The following is a 1,131-nucleotide window of genomic DNA, read 5'->3' on the forward strand; positions in this document are numbered from 1 at the left end:
CCGGCCGCCGCCGCCGGGTCCGACTGCCGGCACAGCACCTCGGTGGCCACCAATCGGTCGGTCGGGCACTGGGCGGCGGCCAGGGCCTGCGTCATGATCTGCCAGGTGCCGTCCTGCGTCATTTCCTCCTGGATTTGTCGCACCGTGTTGGCGATGAGCACCGAGCGGCACAGGTTGGGCTCCACCAGCATGTGGCACAGCTGGAGTTTGATGAGCGACATGTCCAGGAGGGACTGGCGCTGGAGGCTGTACGAGGGCGACGGCGTCCGGGTGCTCGCCGGGCCCTGCTCGCCGGCTACCGTCGCTGTCGCCGCGTCCTCCGCAGAGTCTAAAAACTTGCGCTTGGTGCCCTTTGGAAACATGTCGTCTTGTCTGGGGAAGGGGCGGGGGGACGACAACAACAAAAAAAATCAGCCATGACCGCCACGTCATTGATGAATCATACGAGCGTTTGTGTGGCGGAACGTTCGTGTGCGGCCCAGTCGGCTTGCGTGCACAGACGTGCACTCGTCAAGTCGTCACAGTCCTTCGCTTATTTGACAGTTTGCTGCGTTACAGATTTGATGTATGTGGACAGTGTTGAAAAACACCCAAAAAGTCTATTTTCATACATCGACACAAACTGGATCTACTTTTGTTTTCGTCGCCGCTCATGTCCGACATTGAAACTTTTGTCAAAAATTTGCTATTTTACACAGAAAACATTTTACCGCAGTGGAGTAATTGCAATTCAAATTTGGATTGTCGTCAGCGTTAGGGATGACGATCGATCATCCGACTCCGAGCGATACTGCTTTTCAAGCCGGCGCCTTTGCATTTTCTTTCAACACTTAGCAGGAAAACCGCAGGATGAAGGCTCCGAAACCACCCCCCCCCCCAAAAAAAATGAAATCTCAATCATGTCAACGCTGAGCAGGCTGGATTCAATTAAAACCAAAATGCCGACTGGCGGCCGACACCGAAGTTCACATTTTGCCAAGTCGCAAGTATCAAATCCCAACGTTTCCTAAAGTGCCGCACGCGACACATTTTTCAACATCTCTGCACGCGTGTGCACGTGAGCCGAAGAGGAAGCGGTGCCCGTGTCAGTCGGCCTTTGGGGGTTCAATAGGGACGGGAGGGCGGGGGGGG

General features: G+C 55.1%; 1 protein-coding gene across 4 annotated transcripts in view; it reads right to left on the bottom strand.

Annotated features, from left to right (window-relative positions):
- cdca4 (cell division cycle associated 4) overlaps positions 1-1,131 on the bottom strand; it is a 31,519-nt gene that overhangs the window by 6,613 nt on the left and 23,775 nt on the right. For 2 of the 4 annotated variants that reach the window (XM_019878665.1, XM_019878674.1), the window contains exon 2: positions 10-372. In XM_019878665.1, the coding sequence (XP_019734224.1) occupies positions 10-362 (353 nt within the window). In that variant the 5' untranslated portion in view covers positions 363-372. The remainder of the gene's footprint in view (positions 1-9; positions 373-1,131) is intronic. The other 2 variants (XM_019878681.1, XM_019878691.1) reach the window with 2 other exon arrangements.

The sequence above is a fragment of the Hippocampus comes genome, unplaced genomic scaffold (genome assembly GCF_001891065.2).
Source record: "Hippocampus comes isolate QL1 unplaced genomic scaffold, H_comes_QL1_v1.1 scaffold295, whole genome shotgun sequence".
Lineage (NCBI taxonomy): Eukaryota > Metazoa > Chordata > Actinopteri > Syngnathiformes > Syngnathidae > Hippocampus > Hippocampus comes.